General features: G+C 37.0%; 10 protein-coding genes across 10 annotated transcripts; 4 read left to right on the top strand and 6 right to left on the bottom strand.

Moving 5' to 3' along the window:
* Positions 1 to 2,871: 2,871 nt before the first annotated feature.
* On the top strand, positions 2,872 to 6,090 carry EV154DRAFT_422126 (translation initiation factor eIF3 subunit-domain-containing protein; the record flags this gene model as incomplete). Its single annotated transcript, XM_051596075.1, has 7 exons — positions 2,872 to 3,399; positions 3,464 to 3,841; positions 3,910 to 4,440; positions 5,106 to 5,357; positions 5,449 to 5,554; positions 5,650 to 5,753; positions 5,842 to 6,090. The coding sequence occupies 7 exons, from the start codon at positions 2,872 to 2,874 to the stop codon at positions 6,088 to 6,090; spliced, it is 2,148 nt and encodes a 715-aa protein (XP_051456797.1).
* A 309-nt stretch (positions 6,091 to 6,399) lies between these two features.
* EV154DRAFT_603237 (uncharacterized protein) lies at positions 6,400 to 7,506 on the bottom strand (the record flags this gene model as incomplete). Its single annotated transcript, XM_051607341.1, has 1 exon — positions 6,400 to 7,506. One exon carries the CDS (start codon positions 7,504 to 7,506, stop codon positions 6,400 to 6,402), a length of 1,107 nt encoding a protein of 368 aa, XP_051456796.1.
* Positions 7,507 to 8,910: 1,404 nt separating this feature from the next.
* On the bottom strand, positions 8,911 to 10,023 carry EV154DRAFT_511420 (uncharacterized protein; the record flags this gene model as incomplete). The annotated part of the gene is made up of 1 exon (XM_051601809.1): positions 8,911 to 10,023. The coding sequence occupies one exon, from the start codon at positions 10,021 to 10,023 to the stop codon at positions 8,911 to 8,913; it is 1,113 nt and encodes a 370-aa protein (XP_051456795.1).
* Positions 10,024 to 10,350: 327 nt separating this feature from the next.
* On the bottom strand, positions 10,351 to 12,089 carry EV154DRAFT_511418 (fructose-1,6-bisphosphatase). The gene is made up of 7 exons (XM_051601808.1): positions 11,876 to 12,089; positions 11,691 to 11,794; positions 11,359 to 11,617; positions 11,177 to 11,278; positions 11,004 to 11,075; positions 10,764 to 10,923; positions 10,351 to 10,686 (listed from the first exon to the last, which is right to left on the bottom strand). Exons 1-7 carry the CDS (start codon positions 11,960 to 11,962, stop codon positions 10,457 to 10,459), a joined length of 1,014 nt encoding a protein of 337 aa, XP_051456794.1. The 5' UTR covers positions 11,963 to 12,089; the 3' UTR covers positions 10,351 to 10,456.
* A 329-nt stretch (positions 12,090 to 12,418) lies between these two features.
* On the top strand, positions 12,419 to 14,586 carry EV154DRAFT_511415 (DDHD domain-containing protein). Its single transcript, XM_051601807.1, has 5 exons — positions 12,419 to 12,858; positions 12,935 to 12,968; positions 13,038 to 13,359; positions 13,474 to 13,702; positions 13,788 to 14,586. The coding sequence occupies exons 1-5, from the start codon at positions 12,784 to 12,786 to the stop codon at positions 14,466 to 14,468; spliced, it is 1,341 nt and encodes a 446-aa protein (XP_051456793.1). The 5' UTR covers positions 12,419 to 12,783; the 3' UTR covers positions 14,469 to 14,586.
* A 12-nt stretch (positions 14,587 to 14,598) lies between these two features.
* Positions 14,599 to 16,085, bottom strand: EV154DRAFT_590299 (uncharacterized protein; the record flags this gene model as incomplete). Its single annotated transcript, XM_051606872.1, has 1 exon — positions 14,599 to 16,085. Exon 1 carries the CDS (start codon positions 16,045 to 16,047, stop codon positions 14,599 to 14,601), a length of 1,449 nt encoding a protein of 482 aa, XP_051456792.1. The 5' UTR covers positions 16,048 to 16,085.
* A 645-nt stretch (positions 16,086 to 16,730) lies between these two features.
* On the bottom strand, positions 16,731 to 17,966 carry EV154DRAFT_511410 (Vps21 late endosomal rab small monomeric GTPase). The gene is made up of 5 exons (XM_051601806.1): positions 17,778 to 17,966; positions 17,606 to 17,689; positions 17,369 to 17,520; positions 17,046 to 17,298; positions 16,731 to 16,963 (listed from the first exon to the last, which is right to left on the bottom strand). The coding sequence occupies exons 1-5, from the start codon at positions 17,851 to 17,853 to the stop codon at positions 16,824 to 16,826; spliced, it is 705 nt and encodes a 234-aa protein (XP_051456791.1). The 5' UTR covers positions 17,854 to 17,966; the 3' UTR covers positions 16,731 to 16,823.
* Positions 17,967 to 18,201: 235 nt separating this feature from the next.
* On the top strand, positions 18,202 to 18,746 carry EV154DRAFT_422142 (phosphatidylethanolamine-binding protein; the record flags this gene model as incomplete). The annotated part of the gene is made up of 2 exons (XM_051596076.1): positions 18,202 to 18,360; positions 18,435 to 18,746. Coding segments are annotated over 2 exons (471 nt in total), but the record flags the coding sequence as incomplete, so codon positions are not given.
* Positions 18,747 to 18,802: 56 nt separating this feature from the next.
* Positions 18,803 to 20,039, top strand: EV154DRAFT_511407 (putative NAD-dependent D-isomer specific 2-hydroxyacid dehydrogenase). The gene is made up of 2 exons (XM_051601805.1): positions 18,803 to 19,501; positions 19,565 to 20,039. The coding sequence occupies exons 1-2, from the start codon at positions 18,931 to 18,933 to the stop codon at positions 20,005 to 20,007; spliced, it is 1,014 nt and encodes a 337-aa protein (XP_051456789.1). The 5' UTR covers positions 18,803 to 18,930; the 3' UTR covers positions 20,008 to 20,039.
* On the bottom strand, positions 19,911 to 21,990 carry EV154DRAFT_511405 (uncharacterized protein). Its single transcript, XM_051601804.1, has one exon. The coding sequence runs from the start codon at positions 21,840 to 21,842 to the stop codon at positions 20,184 to 20,186; it is 1,659 nt and encodes a 552-aa protein (XP_051456788.1). The 5' UTR covers positions 21,843 to 21,990; the 3' UTR covers positions 19,911 to 20,183.
* Positions 21,991 to 23,382: the final 1,392 nt, after the last annotated feature.

The following is a 23,382-nucleotide window of genomic DNA, read 5'->3' as shown; positions in this document are numbered from 1 at the left end:
ACCTCTCTAGCGTTGTTGTTCATCATGACGACGAAAAGAAGGAGCACATTCATTAAAACTAATTACCCCCCCACACACACACACACACACACACACAACATTCACTTATTTAATAATCTTAATCATTTGTAACAGTATAATTTATAAAAATCAATAAATCCCTTGTATGACATACAATTTATATATAATCAATTTGTTAGAAGTTTCATTTAGTTGGAATGGCTCATTCCATTTAGTGTATTTTAAGGTTCTCTCGGGCAACTACTCGAGTACGCACTATAATAAATTTAATTGAATATACGCAGTGATTCCTACACTTTACATCCATCATGACCATTTATAACGAGTACAAGTGCGTCCACTTTCTGACTTTAAGGGCCTGTTGAGGTAGCACGAGTTATTAGACATAATCTATATTATGATAATTTTATAGGACTTACTTGTATAAGTGAAAGGCGGACGAATACATTTCGAGAAACGGGAGTCAGTTTGACAAGCTGCTTGGCTTTTTAAAAAAAATATGTCATTCACAGTAGTTTTTTGTGTCCTATGCTTGCATCGTCATTGTTTAAGATATCCTCCTCTGATTTTTTTTCTGTATCATCTTCATCTTCTTCTATCTTTTGCTCAAGTACATTATCATGTCTATCTGAGCTTGGCTTTTATGGTAGTTTTTTTTTTTTTTTTTTTTTTTTTTTTTTTTTTTTGAAAAAAAAAAAGTAAACTTAATGCTAAGATACCAAATGATGAAAAAAAAAGCTTACTTCATCAGTAAAGTTCACAAACCTAATTCTTTTTGATATTTTGTGCGAATTTGTGAAAAAAATGTAAATATGATAAGATACAGATAAGCTTTCTTCTTTATTTCTATACGTTTTAGTAATATTACAGATAAGCTGCTTGGTTACTTACTTATCATTGCTTTTATCACCCTTTTTTTTTTCTACATACATTTATCTCTAAAATTATTTCGGTTCGTGAGAGTTTTTTTTCTTGTTAGGGTGCATTATAAGCGGATTAGGTTCAGCACGATCCAATCATTGGTTTCTCTCCTTTTTTTGTGTCTCTGTTGTGTGGAGTTACATTTGCATCACCTGGTAATAATAAGAAGTTATCTACTGCGCTAAGTGCTTTCGTCATGTTTTTGTGTCTATGTGTGTGTTCAAATGTTTTGAGACGACATATGTACGGCGTGATACATTTCTCATTACACACGTGCTACTCCCCCATATATATATATATAATTCTATCTTACAATATGCTCTTGTTCATCTCAAGCAAAAGTTTGCCACTCAGATTACACTTTTTTTGTTTTTGTTTGTTTAGGCACTCATAACATTGATCTCAGCTAAAATTGCTCTCTATCTTGTGTGTGTAACCAAGGATATAAGAGCTTATGTGTTTGATTATATAATGGTTGTGTTGTTTTATTTTGCTACATGTAGGAATAAATCCATTCCCCTTTGATTCTATGCAGGTATTTTTTAGTTGAAATAAAAAATGTGCTAGTCTTATAAATGTGCCTCAATGTTTTATGCATAACGCAATGTCAAATAAAGACCAAATCTTTATTACCGCTGATTGGTTGACTGCCAGAATGTAAAGATATGCAAATAGCACATCAAAACATACTATATCTAATTTTTCTATCCTATTTATCAATTAAGAGTGTAAATCACCTCCTCTTTTTTCTTATACTTGCATTTCATCTCATGTTTTTAGTACACAAAACAATATCTTTTACACCTCTTTTTTATACATCTTTCGGGTTTAAGGGTGCCATGTGGGTGGATATCGAAAGTGAGAACTACTCCGCCATTTTTTTTTGGGGGGTTTCGAATCAAACACGGTTTTCTTAATCCGTGGCAAACATGCTCTCTTGCGTGTTTTTAAGGGACCCCTTTTCAATTCTTTTTCTGTTTTTTTTCATCTTTTGGGTTTTAAAGATCCGTAGCACAGTTTTTCAAACGCATTGACCTATGAAAGAGCTATGCGCCACACATAGACACGTAAAACATGGGACGTTTTATAAAAGATGATAAATATGGCTTTGAAATGCACATGAAAAAATAATAATAATAGAGAAACCGAGGTTGACTGCATAAGGGCTTATACAACCCTTGGATAATTATTGCATTTGCATCAGGTTTATCTTGTTTTTTTGAGGAACACGAACTTTTTTCTAAGGAGGCAATATCATAACAAAAGAGCAATGTTGGGTGAGCAAGTGAATTGATTGGGGAAAGGCGTTTTGGGATGATCTTTTGGCTAGATACACCTCACACGGAAAAGAAAAAGTTTTAAAAATAAACAATTGTGTTACAACGTTTCATGTTTACTTTTATAGTTTTATTTTCGACAGAAAAAGAAAATTGCTCAATTTGAGTGTTTATAAAATAATCAAATGTTACCCGCCTAAAAAAAAATAAAGGATAAATCGAATGATGTGTAAGAGCTCACTTTTTTTTTTAACTGGGATTTCAAGGAGTTTGTTGTTATTTTGTTGGTGCTCTTTTTCTACAAGGGATCTTACACTTGTATAAATAAGGAATATTTAATTAAGAGACCATTGTATTTTTTGATGCTGCTGCTGCTGCTGCTGCTGGGATGACAGATGTAATCAATAGACACAAGCTCTGTTTGTACAGTGACATAAGAACACGTCTCATCAAGTATGTAACTAAGTAGCGAAAAGAGAAGATTGTTACATTGAAGGGCGGTTTAAAGATTCAAGGGGGATGTCAATAAGTGTGTGTGCAACGTGAGAACTCGTGCATACTGTACAAAGTAAAAGCTTTTTTTTTTATTTATAATCTCTTTTTTCTTCTCCCTTCCCCCTTTCTTTCAAACACAACAATACCAAATAAATAAATGAGGACCTCTTCCGAAACTTCTGTTCAATACCCAACACAACAGAGAGACTCAGTCATTATTCCAACTGACGTCCCTCGATTCAGTGTCAATTCGAATCTCATGAACTACTCTATACCCAAAAACGACCACACCCTCACAAAAAAAAACTCCTCTAGTTCACCACTGCGGGAAAACAATAGCAAACGAGAAATTCAAAGGGGAAATTCAGACACACGCACAAGGCAACTGGAAGCACAGATAGAACAATTGACTTTACAAAACGTGAAATTACAAAGAACAAATCGATTACTAAAAGTAGACACCGACAATCTCATCGAACAAAAGACAAGTCCCTTGCAAAAGACAATACAAGAATTAACCGTCTCCAATGTGAGACTTCAAAGAGCTCTCAAACTATTACAGCAAGAGTTGGATGAAAAGACACTTAAACTAAACCAATTTAATCATAACCAAATACTTCAAATGAAATCCGTGGGCCCAGAATATGAATTTCTGGTGCAGAATATAAATCTACTTCAAAGACAGGTTAGTTACTTTCATCTTTTCTATCTTATTTTATACCTACTAATTTCTGCAATAAAAAAAAAAGATCGCCGGGCATCCTACCTGTGATGATACTTGCTGTTTTACTATGCAGCCAATTGATCAATCCACCATGGTCATGACACTGCCTTCACCCGATAACGAAGAGGATGAAGAAGTGGAAGCTCAACATATCTGTAGACCTGTCATCCATTCCACCATCTCTCAAGGATCATATGCTATCGAGCTTGAAAATAAAATCGGCCGCTTAGAGGACTTAATAGACGAATTAGATGAAGAAAAGGAACAGATTAAACGTCAGCATGGATATAAAGATAATGACGTTGAAACCTTGAAGAAGGAATTGAGAATCAAGGATGAAATCGTGTCCCAATTAGAACAGGATTTTATGGGGTTAGAAGATCAAATTGAACATCTGCAAAAGGTAATATTGCTTTTTTTTTTCTTATATACATCATCTTTTCGTTCTTATATACTCACTCTCATATGCAGGAACTTCAAGATCAAACCATGTTTCCACATAGTAGTAGTCACAATAGCATCAATCGATTATTAACACCACCACCACCCACCATCCAAAGAGACCCAAAGAGACAATCACAGATGTTGATGGATTCCAAACGTAGATCATTAGCTATAAAGGATACCGATTTACTGGAACAAATGCTTCGAGGCGATTTAGAGGGATTTGAACACTATCATCCATCCGAAGGAGAGGAAGAAGAAGAATCCGAAGACGATGTTAGTAAATTAGGCGATTCCACACGATCAGCAAGCCCCACAACCATCACCATCGAAGAAATCGTGAACGACGAAAATCATAAAAAAGGTACGACAACACCATGTTGCTTAAAATGCAATGGACTACCTTGCACCTTCCCATGCAGTCACTCATTAAACCCTACCTACAGTAAAAAAGACGACCCATTTGCGTTATTTACGAGTGTTACCATAGTATTAGGCATTGCTTCACAATTTGGAATCACAGACGATTGGACCGTGCCTATCACTTTAGCCACTTTAGTTTCCGGCTTTTTATGGTCTGGAAATAAGAACAAGAAACCTATCATTACTACCATCTAGTTCATGTGTGTATTTAATAAAATGTATCCCCCCCCCCTTTATTCTAAAGAATTACTATCATGTAATATTACGTGTTTATTCAGTGTCTTTTTACTATATTACATCGCAATATATATGCATGATACCTTCTTGGAATATTTGTGTTTACTAACTCTAAGCAAGTCATTTGGATGCCCAATTGACTTCAACTCTTGAAACACGTCATAATCCCCCAAAGTCGTTTTAATAAACGGATATTCTCATATTCACTCTCGAATTTTTTTTTTTTTTTTTTTTTTTGGATGTATCAAATACACTTTTAAACATACGTATAAATTCCAAGTTGGTAACATTCCTAGTAACAATGGTTACCACGAACCTCTTTATTTTTTTTTTACGTCCCAGCCATCACATACCTGTGCTGATTGGCTTACCGTTGCTGCCCAGCCATCACCTTGACTGCGAAATTTCAAAGGTTTTTTTTTCTTTTTCTTTTTTCTCCTACTAAAACCAAACAAAAAAAAGTGATATAATGAGTGATTGGGGTAAAAAGAAGAAAACAGAATGGGCATTGCCTGTAACTATGTATTAATACTACCTTTTTATATTATTAATTTAAAAAAGAGGAAGAATACGATACCGAGGTTGTTGTCAACACCAAGCCTAAAATGTCCTGGGATGAAGAGGAGAGTGACGATAACAGTAACAATGTCAAGGAAGATTGGGATGATTCCGACGACGATGAGGAAACTAAGCCTGAAGTAAAGAAGGAAGTCGAGACCGTTGCTACACCTGCCAAGAAGAACTTGACTTTGAAGCAAAAAATTGCTGAAAAGGAAGCAATTTTGAAGGAACAAAAGGCAAAGAAAATTGCCTTGGTAAGTTGACTTCTATCCCTTCCCCCCTAAAAAAAAAACCCTGTTTTCTCATTTCTTCCTTTTTTTTTTTTTTTTTTTTTTTTTTTTGTAGGCCCAGAAATTTATGGAAGGTGAAACCGAGGAAGAGAGATTTGAAAAGGCTCAAAAGGAAGCCGGTGTTAAAAAGGCCGAATTCTCTGAGCTCGAGGCTTCTGCACGTAAGTTAAAATCTTTAATCAGAAAAGAGAAAGCTGGCTTTTCTAAAAAAAAAAAAAAAAAAAAAAAAAAAAAATTGATGGGTAAACATGTGTAGCTGCCAAGGTACCCGCAAAGCCTGTGGAATCAATTAAGCCTAGAACGCGTGCTGATTTTATTGAACTCCAAAAGTTGTTGATTCCCATGATCCTCGAACAAAAGGTAAGCAATAGGAAAAAAAAAAAAAAAAAAAAACTAGTTTTGGTGTTAAAACAAGGGCTTTCTCTCTTTTTTTTAAAATGTACTTTAGGGTAACCCTGCTTATGCCACTTTCATTGATCAATTAGCAAAGGATGTCGCTGCACCCATGAAGGATATGGATGTCCGTAAGGCTGCATCCAGTTTAACAGCTCTTGCAAACGATAAGCAACGTCAACAAAAGGAAGCTCTTAAAAACAGCAAAAAGACCAAGGGCAAGGCTCAACCCGCCGCCGCTGCCAAGCCTGCTCAAACTAGAGAGTACTCAACTACTTATGATGATTTCGATGATTTCATGTAAACCAAAAAAAAAAAAGAAAAAGAAAAAAACTAATATATCAATAAAAAAACACCAAATATATGCAGATAGTTTACAGTGTTAAAAAAAAAAACTCATTTAAACGCGATCAATTGAACATGGAGAAAGAGAGGGAGACGGATTTGAGCTATTGAGGTAGATAAAAAAACTGTTGGTTTAACAAATGAAACAATCGTAATCAATGAGTGGGAGGATATAAAGATGAAAATCATTGTATTTTAATAATTCATCAATTAATGTACGAATAATAATTTATATTTTATTGATAAGAGAAACGGGTATTATATAAATCTAGTTTTTTGCAGCGTCATAAAATGGATAGTCGGTGTATCCTACTGGACCTTGAGCATAAAATGTACTTCTATCATATGGGTTAAGTTTCCAACCATGACGAAGACGTTCAGGAAGATCAGGATTCGCGATAAACCCACGTCCAAACGCAATCATATTACCCGTAGATTCAGCAAGGTCAAATGCAGCCTCCAATGCTGTTGTAAATCCACTCGCCGTAATAATAGGTCCCTTCCAGATCTTACGGTAAGGATCCAATGTATTAAGAGGGACTCTATTATGCTCACCCCAGATATTCGATCGCGCTTGATTGAAATGAAGATAGGCTAACTGAGGATGATTCTTTTGAAGTTCGGATGTGATATGACTCCATGTTTCAACCTCGGTATCGTCATGCATTTCTTGAAATACCTCACCGGGAGAGAGTCGGATCGCTGTACGTTCAGGGCCAATGGCTTGAACAATGGCATCAATGACTTCCAATGCAAAACGCGCACGGTTCTCGATGGAACCCCCGTAAATATCCGTACGATGATTACTCGATGTGTTGATGAACTGGTCCAGCAAGTATCCACTAGCACTATGCACCTCCACGCCATCAAATCCTGCTTCAATAGCATTTAATGCAGCTTGTCGGTACTGTTGCACAATCACCTTGATCTCATCGATTTCAAGTGCTCGAGGAACATCATATTCAGGACCAAAGGTATTGGTACCATGTAAGGGGAGGGCAGAGGCAGAAACCACTTGTTCGCCATTGGGGTTAAATGCGTTGGATCCAGCTCGACCGACATGCCATAACTGTGTAAAAATAACCGCCTTCTTTTCATGGACAGCCGAGGTGATCTTTTTCCATCCTTCGATTTGTGCTTGGGTGTAAATACCAGGTGCATGTTTATAGTTGCCTGCAAGGCGATGAATAAACGTTCCTTCAGTAATCATTAGGCCGCCTTCTGAGGCACGTTGTTTGTAGTATTCGACTTGGAGGTCTGTAGGAACTCCATCCAAATCAGCACGAAGACGAGTTAAAGGTGCGAGAACAACACGGTGTTGAAGGTTGTTGTTACCGACTTTGATAGGAGAGAAAAGAGCTCGAGTAGTAGACATTGTTGTAGAATTAATAGTGATGGTAATAATTTGACAGGAACCCTTCAATTTTTCCCTTATTTATATGTGTATACACGAAAATTTTGGCTGATTAATGAAATCATAATTATAAATCAGGTTCGATTATTAATGCAAGTGGGGTATGGAATAAATAGCGCTAATATAAAATCGTCCTATCATGTGGGGAAAGGGGGGCTACTCAATTCTCAGTAAATATGTTACAAGTGCTATTTTTGTAACTACAGTTTTTTTTTTGTATATCTGTCCACCCTTACCATCGAACAAAGGATTTTTTTTTTTGTCAATGACGTTTATTTTATTTTTTATTTAGAAAAAGAGCGATACAATACAGGTTTAGCGTATACGTACGTTTATACAGAACGTTTATTGATCAGAGTTAATTTATATAATGGATTACAATTGATTTTATTGTATACTTATTATTTTTTTTTAAAAAAAAAATTATAATAGTCGCGGACGGTTCTTATTTTCTATGCGCAATTTTTAGCTTTCTTCTAAACGGCTTCCATTTACCATTAGACAAAGCCAGGTACCCTGAAAGAACCACAAGGTTATTTAACTACTACTTTATTGGAAAACTTTGTACAACATAAATGATTGAAAACAAAAAAAAACAATAGATGACCATCCGTGCTGCTAAGCCATTTGTTAAAACCATCGATTTTTTTCTGTTTTACATATTAGAATTAAATATGATGTTCGACACCAAGCCTAAAATGCTCTAGGGTGACGATGAAATGACGATAGCAGCAATGATGTTAGAGGGAGTTTGGGAGCGGTTATGACAACAACAAAGAAGATAAAAACCAAGACTTATTAAGAAACCAGTCGAAACAATTTTGTCAAGCGCTTGTCAAGAAGAACTTGCCCATTTTCAAGTAAAACATGGCTGATAAGATACATTGAAAGTAGGGCTAACGAATTTAAACACTGTTTCGTTTCTTTCTGTTTTATGTAGGACCAAAAATTCATGAGAGAAGAGAAAACGTTTCATTCCAAAAATGCTTATTTTTCTTCTAAAAATAGAAGGTAGACACGTACAGCTGGAAATAAACCCCGCAATGATTCTGGAATTCATCAAGGAACAATATGTATATAAAAAAAGGCTGTTATATAAATAAAAAACATCAAATATATATATATATATATATATAGAGGTATATTACAGTGCAATGAAAAGTCATTAGATGGATCCCATTGAAACATAATTAGTTAGATACATAAAGAGATACACTTCCAGTGAAGAAATTTTGCTTAACAAAGAAATCAAATATGTATGCAAAAGTAAAGACGTTTCAACTATTGCATAGTTATGGTGTATAAATTAAAAAATTAATATTTATTGAAAAAAGTAGTTAAGAAAATGGTAAATGTAAAAAGTTTCTAATTCTTTGCAGCGTTATAAAATGGATAGTCAGTGTATCCTACTGGACCTTGAGTATAGAATGTACTTCTGTTATATGGGTTGAGTTCCCAACCATGACGAAGACGTTCAGGAAGATCGGGATTCGCGATAAAGGCCCGTCCAAACGCAATCAAGTTACCCGTAGATTCAGCAAGATCTAATCCCGCTTCCACAGCTGTTGTAAATCCACTGGCCGTGATAAATGGGCCCTTCCAGATTTGACGGTAAGGTTCCAATGTATTCAGAGGTACAATCTGTTTGTCATTGCCAAAGATATTTGCTCGTGACTGAACAAAATGAAGGTAGGCTAATTGAGGATGATTCTTTTGAAGTTCGGATGTGATATGACTCCATGTTTCAACCTCTGTATCATCATGCATGTCTTGAAATACTTCACCGGGGGAGAGTCGAATCGCAGTACGTTCAGGGCCAATGGCTTGAACAATGGCGTCGATGGCTTCCAATGTAAAACGCGTACGGTTTTCTGCAGAACCGCCGTAGATATCTGTGCGATGATTGGTACCCGAATTAATAAATTGATCAAGCAAGTAACCATTGGCACTATGAAGTTCGACACCATCAAATCCTGCCTCGATCGCATTCAATGCAGCTTGTCGGTACTGTTCTACAATGACCTTGATTTCATCAATTTCAAGTGGACGAGGTACTTCATGGTCATCGCCATATCTGTTTTTACCAGACAGAGGAACGGCCGAGGCAGAGACAGTGTGTTCACCATTGGGGTTCCATTTACTGTGTCCGGAACGACCTAGATGCCATAACTGTAAAAAGATAACCGCCTTCTTTTCATGGACAGCCGAGGTGATTTTTTTCCAACCTTGGATTTGTTCTTGTGTGTAAATACCAGGTGCGAGTTCATAATGGCCTGCGAGACGATGAATAAACGTCCCTTCTGTAATCATGAGACCGCCTTCAGAAGCACGTTGCTTATAGTATTCGACTTGGAGGTCGGTAGGCACCGCATCCAAAGTGGCGCGAAGACGAGTTAAAGGTGCGAGAACAACACGGTGTTGAAGGTTGTTGTTACCGACTTTGATAGGAGAGAAAATGGCACGAGTAGTAGTAGACATTGTTGTTGTAGAGAGATTGGTTTGTTTTGGTTTGAATGATATAAAAAATATGAACCCCCCTTTTTTTTGTTCTTTATATAGGTATTCCCAAAATGGCTGATTAATGCAAAACTGATTATAAATCAGGTCCATTATTCATCATCCATCGTTCCAATTTTTATTTCTTGTGTCAATAGCGCCTTATTTAAAAGTTGAGTACAGTGCAGCCAAGTACGTGGGTCGTATAACATGTGCATAATGTTCATATATATATATATATCAGTCGTGATTTGTTTATATGTGCATAACGTTTTTACTAGTAGTTGATTTTTTATATGAGTCCTTTGCTTTTATGCTTTACAAAAAAAAAAAAAAAACAATGACTATGCATTTATTTATTTTATCTTTTTATTTATTTAAATACGAAGGGGTGGGGGGAATTTATTTACACAATTTAAGCCTTCTTGTAACAAGCTTCCAAGTCCTCAACATCCAACTTTGAACCAAGCCAGATACCTGAACGATCATGGATATGTTCAGGTACTAAATCCAAACAATCAATTGTACCGGTAGTCGCTTTACCACCTGCTTGTTCGATCAAATAAGCCATGGGGAAGACTTCATATAAAATTCTAAGCTTTCCTTTCTTTGACTTGGAATCAGCAGGGTAACCAAAGATACCACCTGTGATAAAAAGAAGTGTATTAATAAAAAAAAAAAAAAACCTCACTTCCCACTGTAAAAATGTGTGTGTGTGTTACCATATAACAAAGTTCGGTGAATATCGGATACCATGGAACCAACATAACGAGCACTGTACTTTTGCTTGACTTGATCGACGTATTTCTTACTGGGCTCATCAAAGTACTTGTAGTTACCTTCGTTAATGGAATAGATCTTACCACGAGGAGGCAGAGTAATCTACAAGGGCAATTTTTTTTTTTTTTTTAGTTCACGAAATATTTCAACCTCCGATTTTACCCGGGCGGTAAAAGCTTTACCTTAGGATGTGTCATGATGAATTCACCGATAGAGGGGTCTAAAGTAAAGCCATTTACACCATTACCGACAGACTAAAAAAAAAAAAGATGACAAAAGAATGACGAAAAGTGGAGGGGGAGTGAGTTAGAAATCATCATTTAGAACGGATATGCCCCCTCTTATTTATTCTTACCAAGATCATTTCACAGTAAGAACCGTACATACAGTAACCTGCAGCAATTAATTCACGTCCACTACGAATACAATCGGTGATATTAGGGTTGGCCTCATCTTTCTACAAAATGGAATGACAGCGATTAGAAAACTGGTTGGATCCATGCCGGGGACAATAACGAAGGGGGGGGGGGGACTTACGACTTTAAAGATACCGAAAATAGTACCAATGGAGACACCACAATCGATATTGGAAGAACCATCCAAAGGATCAAAAGTGACGACATATTTACCACGTTGATGAGGGTTTTCAATAATCATTGCGTTTTCATCTTCTTCGGATACTAACAAACATGCTTTACCGGAAGCAATCAATGCATTACGGAAAATGTCGTTGGCCAACACATCGAGTTTCTTTACATCTTCTCCTTGTACATTGGCGGAACCAGTCAAACCCAAACTATAAAGGAGGGTTACTTTCTGCAAATAGACGGCTTACACTCTTTTTTTTTTTTGGGGATGGGAACACTTACAGGTTAATCAAGCCAGCTTGCTTTACCTTGGAAGCAACAAATTTACAACCGAATTGAATAGCAGTCAAGAGCAAGGTAAGATCACCGGTAGCTTCAGGTGCTTCCTATACACACACATATTTTATAAGAAAACACGTTTTTTTTTTTTAAAAGTGAGCTTCCCTCCCTTTTTTTTTCTGACTTACTTGTTGTTGTGCGATAACCCAACGTGTCAAGGTAACAAGATCTTCACCAGTACCAACTTTAATAGCATCGAATTTTCCGTGAGACATTTTTTTTTTGTTATATTGTATTTCTTATTTGAGAAAAAAGTTAAAAAAAAGAAGAAAAGAGTCTTTTAAAAAGATAGATCCATGACGCTATTTAAATGTTTCTAAAATGTGGGGTCAGCGTTAAAAAAATCGGGCGGGGTAGGGTTCCTGCACATCAATTATTTTAGGCTGGTTTAAATTTAGGAATCAGCCAGACCTTTCTTTTGTTGTTGTTGTTGTTGCTGTTGCTGTTGTTAAAAGAGAGAACACAAGGCGTATCTATGTATATATACATAGATACAGTATCTAACATTGATACATCAGCAAAAAAAAAAAAAAAAAAACTTTGAATTTCCCACGAGGTTTTAAAATCCCGGACCCTTTTTTTTTTATATGTGTGTGTGTATGCTTTCATTTCACATGCAAATAACGGCAACATCAATGGAACAAAACTATTTGATAATGCTTTTAATGAGAAATGACAAGGGTAGGGTGCACTCTGCAGTCACCGTACAACATTCAACTCTTCTGTTTCACCCCCTTTTTCCTGCCCAACTTTACTTTAGCCTCTCTCCTCCCCCTCCTCATGATAATTCGTACTTTACCCGAACTACTCCGACATGTGGGGTTTCCGCGGGAGAGACGAGACCCAAAAAAAAAAGAGTTGATTTTATTTTAATATATGTTCCAAGGAGTGAAAACAATAAAGTGGCTAACAAAAGGGGAGGAGGGGTTGACTAAAGAGTATGTAAATATATATAACACTTTTATTAAAGTAATATCTCTCTCTTTCTTTTTATATACATACATACATAGATCTATTGAAAATTTCATTATCAACCATGACACCTTTACAAACACCCACATTAAACGGTCCTGCCGATCATGTTGCCTTTGTTATCCATGGTATTGGACAGGTAAAGTGAGATGTTTCCACTGCTTATCAATACACACACACACACATACACATTTACATTTCTCTACATCTTTTAGCAAACAGAGCAGTTTGGGTTCTTTCAAAAGCATCGTAAGTTACCTCCACTATTTCATATATCCCGTATTGAATCATTCCTAACCTACTACGACACACAAAAAGTACAAAGCCTCTACGACACTACAAATCATGCAGTACAAGAAAATAGGCCCGACAAGGAGATAAATATCGCCTATATCCCTATCGAGTGGCACAAACAAATCCATAAAGAAACAGACACCGTCATGGATGACATTACACTCAGATCAATTCCTACCATGCGTATGGTCAATAATGATTATCTGGCCGATGCCTTTTTCTATCTGAGTAAAGAAAGAGGTCAAAGTATTGTAAATCATGTGACAAACACATTCAATGAAGCTTATCTTCACTTTATCTCTCAAAATCGGGGCTTCACTGGGAAAATATCCATCTTGGCCTATTCGTAAGTTGTGTAAGCACGCCAATGTTCATACCCTATTCATTCATAAACCATTACTTTTTTTTTTTTTTTTTTTTTTTTTTTTTTTTTTTTTTTTTTTTTTTTTTTTTTTTTCAGGCTGGGTGGCATCATTACATGGGATATCCTATCCAACCAATTACAGAAAACTAAAATCCATAGTAAACTGGACCTGGTCTTTCCTCCTCTACTCTTTAAACCAGATTTCTTCTTCACCTTGGGAAGCCCCTTAAGTGCCTTTTTAACCGTTAGAGACCAAGATCCTAAATTATACCATCCTCATCCTAGTATCGTCTTTGAAAACATCTTTCATCCTTACGACCCACTTGTAAAGTTCACCTCTTCCCTTTTATATATATATATATATATACAACTAACATCATCCACAATCCGTTTTTTTTTTTTTTTTTTAGGCTTATCGCTTTGAACCTCTCTTGAAATCAAGCTATAAAAATACCCCCGCTGTACTGATTGACACTTCCTGTATATCGCCATATGCGGGGATAAACCCCTCCAATGTATGGCAATCTCTCCTTTCTATGGTATGGGGGCAACACCAAAAGATTTCCCTGCTTTTAAAGGAGAATCAACCCATCCTGCATTTCGAGTCTACCTTACGCAGTGGCAACACTTTACTTTCTGCCCTGAAACGGTATCTGTCAACCACAGTCTCCTCCGTCCCCCTTGTCATGCCACCCACACCCACATTATCTCTTGTTGATGACAACGACAGTAGTAGTAGTAGCAGCAACAGCAGTGAAGATGAAGAAGAAGAGTATTTATTAAGCAAAGAACATTGTGTGTATATCCCCACGATGGACACAACCCATAAACGTCGCCATTCCGAAGATACAACCAAGGTGATATCAAAACGTCAAAGACGGGTGTTGGAGACCACCGTGACCAAGGGCTCCCTAAGCGAGTCATCCGATTGCACGGGTATACCGAAAAGAATCGATTTCGTATTACAACCAGAAAAAACGTTTTTTGGCTTAATCAGTAACCCTTATCTCTGTGGATTGACAGCTCATTTCTCTTATTGGACAAATCAGGATTTAATGTGGCATATCGTTCGTCGACTTGAAAATATGTGAGAGAAAGAAAGAAAAAAGCATATTTTTTTGTTTTTTAAAAATGTTTTTTTTTTTTTTATTGAATGGGATATGTAGTAATAAATAAATAAAAATAAAAAAAAAAAAAAATGGTTGAGACAAAGCATTCATATCATCTCATATTGGATTGTGGATCCATCATCATGATTGTATCATTATTATTACTACTACTATCCATGAAATTGGTATAGCTTGTGTCATAAACATGATAATTCCCAAAATTAGAATTATTTGAACATGTAGAGGTAGATGAAGACGAGGGTTGAAGTCCAGGCATGGCCATCATGGTATTTTGTGGGTGAGGATGTGTTTGAGCCAATGATCTTGCTCTCGCTGCCATAATTGAATTATCTTCATCCAGAGTCATATAACTCGAAACAGAAAGTAAAGGAGGAGCTATCCCATGTTGATGCGCTTCTGCAGCTGCTATAATCATTGGATCCACAAACCCATTATGAGTCGCGGTTGTAGTATGCGGCAAATCGTTCAAAAGTGGCCAATCACTTACCATCATTGAAAAGGGGGCAGTGCTAACAGACGAAGCTTGTGTCGTTGCTGACGATGCATGATGATTCGTACTATGATTACTACTACCACCACCACCACCACAGATGGGAGTCATATCTGTAGTGTATCCATGAGGCGAATAAGGAAAATAATAAGAAGGTGAAGGATTCATAAAATCGACCGGCGATGATGTATCCGACTGACTAAAGTAAAATGGTGGAGAAGGTGAAGAAATCGAATGACCACTACCATTGTGATGATGATTAAATTCATTTAAGGATGCATTGATCGACTCTTTTTTTGCTCGTGGCTTATTGGCTCGTTGTTGTCCTATGCCTCCTCCTCCTCCTTTACCATGACCGGTATTAGAAGCGGCTTCCTTGGATTGTTTCCCAGAGAGTAGTATATTTTTGTCAGGACCGGGCGTTGAAGAAGGAACGGAGCCCGCGGCGGCAGAACCAGACGTACCACCAGTACCAGTACCAGCAGCAGAGGCAGCAGCAGCAGCAGCAGCAGCAGCAGCAGCAGCAGCAGCTCTTCTTCCACGTGCTGCTCGTTGTTCACCTCTTAAACGTAATTGAGCAACAATGGACCGAGATTCCTGTAGATCCTTTTCTGTCTTGAGCATACGAGAGGTCAATGCGGTATTGTTATTGCGATTGGTATCCGTGGTGGTGGTGGTGGTGGTGGTGGTATCATTGCATACGGTACGAACAAGTGCGCGTTGTGATTCCAGATCTGTCTCGATACGACGAATACGGGTTTCCAATTGAGACAGATTATCAATAAAAGGGTCTACATTGGTAGGTTGAGTGTTACGAGATCTTCGTGAGCTTGGGTAAGCACATAAGACACCTGTGGATAAACAACGAGTACAATTGGGATGAACACCATCGCAACGCACCTTTTTATGATGACAACGGTAACAAGCAATAGGTGCTCTGGGTCTTTTCATGGAAGGGTGCATTCGAGTGATCGTGTCGCCTCCATTTGGTTTCGTGGTGTTGGTTTTGGTATATGAAGTATGCATAGTATCTTTATTGTTGGTCATCATATATATATATATATATAAAAAAAAAGAAAGGAATGGGGTTAAAAAAGATTGAATAAATAAATTAAAAAAAAGAAAAGAAAAAAAGAGAAAGATAGTTAACATGAAATCAAATTTATACTTGTCAAAAATGGACCCTCCCTCCTTTCTTTTTTTTTTTCCCAAGTAAATTTATTTTTACAAGACAATAAAAAAAAACAGGTACACTAACTCCTCGTCCAACTTGGAATATTATTATTATGTGTGTTTATTATTTTTTTTTTTTTGTTCTTACATTGTTTTTTATTTGCTGTATGTGTAGATATGGAACCATTGATTTTTGTTCCCGAGTTGACTTGTTATGCTAGCATCTACAAATGCCCATGAGAATATGAAACACTTTTACTGTTACGAATTTTTTTTTTAAAAAAAAAAAAAAAAAAAAAAAAAGATAGCAACGTGTTCATCTCATTGTGGTTGACATCAGAATATTTCTAAGAAAGCTCTGACCAGAATGAATTTTTTCTTTTTTAGCGACTTTTTTTTTGTGTACGATTTCATCGTAATAAGGAGAAATACATTGCATATAATATTACATGTGGTAAGCTACTTTTACGAAACTAATAATTTCTTAAATATATGTGAACTGGACCCGTGGATCTTTTACAAAAACTAAAAATACATGCATGAATTTTTTTTTTTTTAAACTTTTTTTGCATGGATTTAATTATGCTATTTTCAAATTATATATATTATTTTTTTTTTTTAAACAAAAAAAAAAAATGACGTTTTTAACTTTTTTAACATGCACAACTACTTGTACTTTTGCCATTTGCACCTGCTTCACGTAAAAGATCAAGTCTTGCATTATTTCCATTTCCTCCAGCAACTCGTGATCCATTTTTATTATTTGCAAGATAGTCGTGAGGAATATTTTTAGCTTTTTTTTTTCATATATATATATTAAAAAAGACAGTTTAGTATTTCTGTTGTTGCTGCATGTGGTTAGGGTTCAACTATACCAATCTCAGTAAATACATCATCCACATTGGTTGCTGTTCTTGCACTTGTCTCAAAAAACAAGAGACCTGCCTCCGATGCATAAGCAGAGGCCTCCTCTTGACTCACCTGTCTTCCTCCAGATTCATCATTTTCCTCATCCTCTTCACCTATCTCACACAAATCTAACTTGTTTCCAACAAGTGCAATGACGATTTGAGAATTAGCTTGGCGTTGTAACTCCTTGACCCAACCTTTGGCTTTATCCAATGTAGACTTTTCTCATCTTTTTTTTTTAGTATATATATATATATATTTATTATCGGTCACTCTTTGTGCTACTCACGGCTTTGGTGATATCATACATCACAATGGCTGCCTGTGCATTTCGATAATACATCGGAGCTAACGAGTGGAAACGCTCTTGTCCTGCTGTATCCCAAATCTCAAACTTTACTGTACGATCATCCACCGTACACTTTTGTGTTAAAAACGCAGCTACAACGAAAAAAAAAAAAACAGTGGGTTAACGATCGCACTGCTACTAAAAAAATCCCCTTCTCTCTGTCTCCAATAACTTTACCACCAATAGTGGGTTCTCTATTTTCGGTATATTCACGATTGACAAAACGAATAACAAGACTTGATTTACCAACCGCTGATTCACCTACATAAAAAAAACGAGCTCTTATTTAGTTTTTTTTTTTGTTTTTGTTTTGGAGTGCTAAAAAAAAAAAAGAAAGAAAGTCGTGTACCTAATAAGACGAGTTTAACAGGTACAGGTCTTCTATCACTGGAAGAAGAAACAGGTTGCGGAGTAGTTGTAGACATATCTTATTTAAAACAAAGACAAGGAAAAAAAAAAAAAAGATTTTTGTGTGGGACAATTTTTTTTTAAGGAGGAGTTCTTTCCACTACATAACAACAACAGTACACGTCACTTTTTCTCATTGGGTTTCACCGAAAAAAACGTTGTTTTAGTTTGATTTAATTCACTTTAAAGCGTCTTTTTTTTTTTCTTCTTTTTTTTTTTTTTTTTTTTTTTTTTGTATACAACAAACATGGTTCTTGTCACGCTTGATCAAAATATAAACGCTTCTTTAAAAAAGGCAGATATTATTCCTCATAGTAAGTAATTAAATAAATAAAAAGAGACCTTTCATACTCACCTCACTTGTAGTTGTTCCCGAAGGATTTAGTCCTTCCACTTTAGTCAGTGTCAATTATCCTACCGAGGACGTTGCCTTGGGTAACTTTATCAAGCCTTCAGACTCGGATAAAGCACCCACTGTGACATTTATTGCACCTGACACGGATGCACAATACACGCTTTTAATGGTAACACATACACACACACACACATACACATACACACACCGAGACAGACACTTAACCTCCCCCCCTTCATGTAGGTGGATCCTGATGCGCCATCCAAGGAGAACCCCAAGTTTGGCCCTTACCGCCACTGGGTCAATGTCAATATCCCTTCGGATGCAGATTTCACACAAGCCAGTGAGTTGGCTCCTTACATTGGTCCTGGTCCTCCTCCCAACACTGGGGATCATCGATATATCTTTTTAATCTACAAGCAACCCACAAAGGATGCAGACTTTCATACATTGGAAGAACAACCCAATAATTGGGATTTCAAATCCTTTGTTCAATCCAACGGATTAGAATTAGTTGGTGTCAACTTTTTTATTTCTCGCAATGACGTAAACTAAAATAATAAATCTGCATTGATTTAATTTCAATCACAGGTGTTTCTCTCTCTTTTTCTCCCCGTCTTCCCGGGGGAAAGAAAGCGGACAATTTTTTATTTTTTCTTTTTTCCCGTATAAAGTTCTGCACTGTTTTTATTTTTATTTTTACCCCTTTTCTTTTTTTAGACAATACAAATAAAAAAAGATGGCACCTCAAGTATTAATTGTAGGGTGTATTGATTTCGCTACAGAAGACTATGAACGTCTCTGTAAGAAATACTCGATTGAATACTACACTTCTAAATCGCGTCTCGAGTTCTTTGAGGATTGCGCAACCAAGTATAAGGACGTACCCATCATTTATCGTACACCTGAATCACAAAGTGTGGTAGGTCCATTTGATGCTCAACTTGTCTCCCATCTTCCCTCTTCCTTAAAATACATTGTTTATTGTGGCGCTGGTTATGATTCTATTGATGTCTCTGCCTGTGCCCAAAAGAAAATCATGGTATCCCATACTCCCGTGGCTGTAGATGATGCCACGGCTGATATTGCTGCCATTCTTATCCTCAACTGCTGTCGTAACGTTTTGGCCGCCAGTGAGAATTTACGTCAGGGAAGGTGGCGAAGTGGTGTACGTATGGGCACAGACCCTCAGGGTAAAATCCTTGGTGTCTTGGGTGCTGGTGGTATCGGTCGAACATTGGCTAAGCGTATGTCTGGTTTTGATTTGGGAAAAATTCAATATTACAATCGCAATCGATTATCTCTCGAACGTAAGTGATCATTTTTGTGTTACACCTTCTTATTTTAGATCTTCTTATTATTATTATTTATAGTTGAGCAGGAATCCAATCTCCAATATGTGGATTTTGAAACTTTACTCAAGACATCCGATATCATCTCCGTGCATTGTCCTTTAAATGCTGCCACTACCCATTTGATCAGTTACAAGGAATTTGCCATGATGAAAGATAATGTGATTGTCGTCAATACCGCCCGAGGTAAAGTCATCAATGAAGCTGCCTTGATTAATGCCCTTGAACGCGGTAAAGTCTTGGCTGCAGGTTTGGATGTATTTGAAGAAGAACCCAAGATCTCTCCCGGTTTATTAACTCATCCTCGTTCTGTTCTCTTACCTCACATTGGTACCTTTACCAATGAAAGTCAATACAAGATGGAAAAATTAGTTTTGGATAATATGGTAGCTGCATTGGAACAAGATACTTTATTAACTCCCGTACCTGAGCACAAACACTTTTTCTCACACAACAACAAATAATGATAATAATAAAAAAAAAAAAAAAACCTTAATTTTTTATTATATTTTTTTAAGATATACCTACAATAGAAAGGGAGGGAAGGTGTGAGAGATTACCCAGCAATCATCTTTTCCACCTCTACCCCCTCTACTATAACACGCGCCTTGCGTAAACACGACCCACACACACACAGAACTTAAAGTAAAAAGGCGCCAGTTAAAGCAGCGACAGGCGAACCTGTCACTCTGGGTAAACTCCAAGCCTCGGCAGAAACAGTTTCGGCCGAACCAGCCACATCCAAATGAGTGAAACCAATGGATAATCCACTCTTGTTATCTAATCCATATTGATCAATACCAGAGGCTTGAATCATGAAACCAGCAGGGTATTGATGACCACGGTTTGTCATGGTAGAAGGTTGATCATTAGCAGATACAATATCTTCACTGGATCTTCCAGCCTTGACACATTCAAGATCCTCACGACGTAAAGTAGAAATCTCAAAGGGATCCGCCATCATATGTCCCGCATCATGAATACGTTGACTGACCTTGTTCTTGCGTGCAAATCCATTATCAAGACTGATACCATAACCACCATAAGCACGAATAGCATGACCCGTCAAGGTAGCACAGGTAAAGATAAGACTGGGTGCTTTAGCAGATGCGCTATCTGAATTAAAATGGGCAACCGCTCTTTCCTTAAATTCACACAACAAATCCGTCATCACCATACGACCTTCAGCATCGGTATTACCCACAAGGACACGCTTACCACTACGAGCAACAATCACTTCATCACTCACATACATATCGGGTCCCACAGAATTACGTACTAAAGAGAGAGCACCTGTCACATTCACCTTTTCGGGTGACAACATAGAGATGGTCTTAAAGAGACCAGCAACAGCAGCAGCACCACATTTATCACGAGACATATCTCTCATATGTCCACTACACTTAATATCAGCTCCACCTGTATCATAGGTAACACCTTTACCAACAAAGAAGAGGTTTTCCTTGACTTGAGATTGGTTGGGGGAAACATACTCGAAATGCACAATACGAGGATGATGACGGGGGACAGGTAAAGAAGCACGGGTCACAGCATGAGCCAAAGGATAGTTCTTTAAAATAATATCCATATCATCAATGACAGTCACCTTGACATTCTCAATGTCCTTGAACTGTTCCACTACGTACTTTGCAACATTGATGGGTGACATGATCTCAGGATCAGGGTTACCGATATCTTTTGACATACGACGACCGGCCTCAATGGCAGCCACATTGTTTACTAAGGCAGTAGCATCTACATCGGCACCTGATACAAAGCCAATATGAGAAAAGGTGGTGATGGACTTACCGGTGGCTTCATAATGTTGACGTACATCCACAGGTTCAAAGGTGGATTCTAAAAGGGCCAACATGGAGACTTCCAAGAAATGCTTGTAATCACTGTTGTCTTGACCAAATGTCCATTGAGACACAGTGGAGACAGGTTCGTCAGCGAAACAGACCAAGGGACGAGACATACCGACCTTTAAGGCTTGAAGACCTGCCTCATAAGCAACGTCTTTGAAACGACGGACATCGTCAAAATCGTTAAGAAGAGATCCTGTGGGTGCAATGAGAATACGTTCAGCGGGTTCAGCAGTGCTGGGAAGAACTAATTGAAGACTGGAACCAAAAGTGGCATCGAGTTCCATGTGTCTCTTGACAGAAGGGACCAAGTCAATTAAAGCTTGCTTGTCAGTGAAAATAACAATAAGACCATCATAGTTTGAACTTTCGGTCTTGAGGGTTTCAAAAAGGTTTGTCTTGGCTGACACTAATTCAATCTTTGGCAACTCCATGTTTAAATAAGTTAAAAAGGGGAAAAAAGGGGGGTGGGGGACAGTATAAAAATTTTTCTCTTTTTCTCTCTCTCTCTGTTCCCCTTTGGATTAACTCCGCCAGAGAGAGACCCCCATACCCTCTCTCTCACCGACTATTTTTTTTTTTTTTTAAAAAAAAAACCACACCATTACAATTTTCTTTTTTTTTTTACCCAGTAAACCCTTTTGATGGAAATTCCCTTTCTTAGATTGGCATTTTCTTCTTTTCCATCGTACAAACGGATTTTATTTCACCGAAAACCAATCGTACTGGCAACTTCTTTCTCACGGTTAAAAAAAAAAAGAAAAAAAAGACGTCATTGATTTAAATATCCGCTCCTCTTTTTTGTGTGTAAGTGTTGTCCTCCCCTTTTTGTGCCACACTGTAAAAAAAAAAAAAAAAAAAAAAAAAAAATTGAGGCTTTTTGTGGCCCCTTCACTTTTTGAAGGCACATCCCTCGTCTATCTTTTGTGGCGAGTTACTTGTTTTGCACGTAAAAGCAAAAGGCAATGTATTTTGATTTTTAACATTGATGTGCACATACGCTTATTCTACAAATTGGTGCAACCATATCATCGATGCTCTTTCGGTACTCCTTTACAAAAAAAAAGTTGTTAATGTACAAGGCATATTCAAAACGATGACCTTCTCTGACTAAAAAAAATTAAAAGAAAAGACGCGTTTTTATAAACCAATGTCTTTCAGAGTCACGTGGTCGATTTCTTCTTCTTCTTCTTCTACATCACATATTTTGAGATTGTATACACGATTTACTGCCCTATCACGGTTAAGATTGTAAGACTGAAGACTTACAATGTCTACACCGGGTACCGGAGAGACCTTCATCCTGATAGCAAATAATAGCCTCAGCCTTATGTCATTATTAACTAACCATTTCACAACCTGTGTTAATTTCCATCATACAGAGAGAAAATAAAAGAAAGTAGGTATGTAAAGAAGATTGTCAAAAGAATTTCTGTTGTTGATTTGATTGGAAAAGAAAAAGAAGAAAGTGTGCGAAAAAGTTTTATTTAATTGCTTATTTAATCACCCCGTAATGTTTGAGCCTTTACTTAGAATGGAAACATCCCCCAGGTTTATATAAGCAAGTCATGCTGAACTTGGCAATTGTGTTTCAGTAATTTAGCATGTACCCATAGTGAAGACTATTTTGTAAAGAGAAATAAAATACACCATCCCATAAAGTATAGAAACATACAAGATGGCATATCTAACACGTGAATGGATGTAAACTTATTCTGGACGTACATGTAGAATGTATCAGCATTTTTAAATGAAGAATAATGCAGTTGCGGTGGTTCTTGTGAAACTTAAATGCTTCCTTCTTGTGTGTGTTTATCGACGTATCATTTAACTGCAATTAATTGGACGTCTATTAGAATAGAAGAAGCACACGCTGAGCGCGACTATAGGGTCGTGGTACAATGAGTCTACTTTGCATTTTGAGCATACTCAAAATAAAGTTGGTTTATAAATTTTAAATGCCATTTGCACATA

This window comes from Mucor mucedo (assembly GCF_025094135.1).
Source record: "Mucor mucedo strain NRRL 3635 chromosome Unknown EV154scaffold_56, whole genome shotgun sequence".
NCBI lineage: Eukaryota > Fungi > Mucoromycota > Mucoromycetes > Mucorales > Mucoraceae > Mucor > Mucor mucedo.
This window is presented reverse-complemented; position numbering and strand designations above follow the sequence as displayed.

What these genes read in the sequence shown, in the direction of transcription:
- EV154DRAFT_511418 (XM_051601808.1), bottom strand. Translation starts at nt 11,962, where the DNA reads ATGTCTCACGGAAAATTCGATGCTATTAAAGTTGGTACTGGTGAAGAT. An exon ending in GGGTTATCGCACAACAACAA is followed by an intron (nt 11,795 to 11,875) that starts GTAAGTCAGAAA and finishes GTGTGTGTATAG; the next exon opens with GAAGCACCTGAAGCTACCGG. An exon ending in TTTTCGGTATCTTTAAAGTC is followed by an intron (nt 11,279 to 11,358) that starts GTAAGTCCCCCC and finishes TCCATTTTGTAG; the next exon opens with AAAGATGAGGCCAACCCTAA.
- EV154DRAFT_511415 (XM_051601807.1), top strand. Translation starts at nt 12,784, where the DNA reads ATGACACCTTTACAAACACCCACATTAAACGGTCCTGCCGATCATGTT. An exon ending in ATATCCATCTTGGCCTATTC is followed by an intron (nt 13,360 to 13,473) that starts GTAAGTTGTGTA and finishes TTTTTTTTTCAG; the next exon opens with GCTGGGTGGCATCATTACAT. An exon ending in TTCATCCTTACGACCCACTT is followed by an intron (nt 13,703 to 13,787) that starts GTAAAGTTCACC and finishes TTTTTTTTTTAG; the next exon opens with GCTTATCGCTTTGAACCTCT.
- EV154DRAFT_511410 (XM_051601806.1), bottom strand. Translation starts at nt 17,853, where the DNA reads ATGTCTACAACTACTCCGCAACCTGTTTCTTCTTCCAGTGATAGAAGA. An exon ending in TGTTAAACTCGTCTTATTAG is followed by an intron (nt 17,690 to 17,777) that starts GTACACGACTTT and finishes TTTTTTATGTAG; the next exon opens with GTGAATCAGCGGTTGGTAAA. An exon ending in TAGAGAACCCACTATTGGTG is followed by an intron (nt 17,521 to 17,605) that starts GTAAAGTTATTG and finishes TTTTCGTTGTAG; the next exon opens with CTGCGTTTTTAACACAAAAG.
- EV154DRAFT_511407 (XM_051601805.1), top strand. Translation starts at nt 18,931, where the DNA reads ATGGCACCTCAAGTATTAATTGTAGGGTGTATTGATTTCGCTACAGAA. An exon ending in CAATCGATTATCTCTCGAAC is followed by an intron (nt 19,502 to 19,564) that starts GTAAGTGATCAT and finishes TATTATTTATAG; the next exon opens with TTGAGCAGGAATCCAATCTC.
- EV154DRAFT_511405 (XM_051601804.1), bottom strand. Translation starts at nt 21,842, where the DNA reads ATGGAGTTGCCAAAGATTGAATTAGTGTCAGCCAAGACAAACCTTTTT.